This window comes from Arachis ipaensis, chromosome B10 (genome assembly GCF_000816755.2).
Source record: "Arachis ipaensis cultivar K30076 chromosome B10, Araip1.1, whole genome shotgun sequence".
Lineage (NCBI taxonomy): Eukaryota > Viridiplantae > Streptophyta > Magnoliopsida > Fabales > Fabaceae > Arachis > Arachis ipaensis.
In genome coordinates this window covers 11179699-11180891 of record NC_029794.2, presented here as the reverse complement: position 1 = coordinate 11180891, position 1193 = coordinate 11179699, and the positions used below count along the sequence as shown (strand labels likewise).

The 1193-nt window shown below is 36.0% G+C and overlaps 1 protein-coding gene across 1 annotated transcript in view; it reads right to left on the bottom strand.

The window, feature by feature from the left end:
- Positions 411-1193, bottom strand: part of LOC107623300 (probable receptor-like protein kinase At1g11050) — a gene marked incomplete in the record, with an annotated part of 2822 nt that continues 2039 nt past the window's right edge. The window contains 1 exon segment of the mRNA XM_016325509.2: positions 411-1193. Coding sequence (XP_016180995.1) covers positions 844-1193 — 350 coding nt within the window.

The window sequence follows — 1193 nt, the reverse complement described above, 5'->3', positions numbered from 1 at the left end:
CTTATGGTTATTATACCCAAAAAAAAAGGTCAGAGAATATAATAAAGAAGGGTACCTCAAATCTAATACCTTCATGAGCAGGAAAAAATCAAAAGCATGTATGTACATGTGTTTATACTGTTTACAAACCTGTGAAGCTGTCTAAATTCTAAACAAACAATATTCCAAAACTCTTTAAATAACAGGTAAAGAGCAAAATTATAAACACCTAAATTCAAAGGGGAAAAAAAAGGAGCATTTGATTTGTGTTCCATTGATGGTCTATGTATGAAAAATATAATATAAGAAGCTAGATCCTCAGCTTGCAGATCCCTTTGAAGAGCTCAGCTCTTACCAATGGACCTGTAGTTAAAGGGTTACTAAAGATATTTATGGGAATCCAATCTATCATATAACATTAGGAATAGGAATCAAGAACAAAACAACCAATATTACTTCAACTAGCACAAACATTACAGTCGAATCAACAATTTTATTTATATACATATATATGCCTTTATTTGTTTTTGCTTTACAGGAAAATTTAGATGAAAACCAAATTGAAAATTGGAAATCTTCCAAGTTACAACAGAATTTTCCATTGAAAAGCTATAATACAACACCTATTCCCAACTATTTAAGTGATCTAAAGAGATACCAAAATCTAATGGTGCCTTGCCAGCTTCTACGTTTTTTCATGTTTGGCATGGCATTATAATTTTCTTCAGTAAAGAAAGACTATTCTCATCAGTTTATTAACCTCAAATGAAGCCATGGAAAGAATGGAAAACATTTTCCTCCACCTTTCACCTTTTCTAGTCATGCTTGGAATAATTAAGATACACTCTTGAGTCTTGATTACAATTACCTGAGCATGTCTCCAGTTTGCAACTTGGGGCCGCTTAAGGCCGGAGATATGCTGAAAGTACTGCCGCCATCGCCGTAAAACGTAGCAGGGTGTCCGAGCGGCATTGGCCGATCCGGGATTTGAGGAACCTCAATATCACCTTCCAGCATCTTCAATGCATCAGAAATTGTTGGCCTCAGAGCAACCATCACATGTGAGCATAGAATTCCCACAAGTAAAAACCTTTCCATTATGCTCTTTGGATTTGAACTTCCAAAGCTGTCATCCTTCAACAAAGAAGCATCCAATGCCTCTTCTATGTTCCCTGATTTCACCAACGACCAAGCCCAATCCGTGATCAAGAATG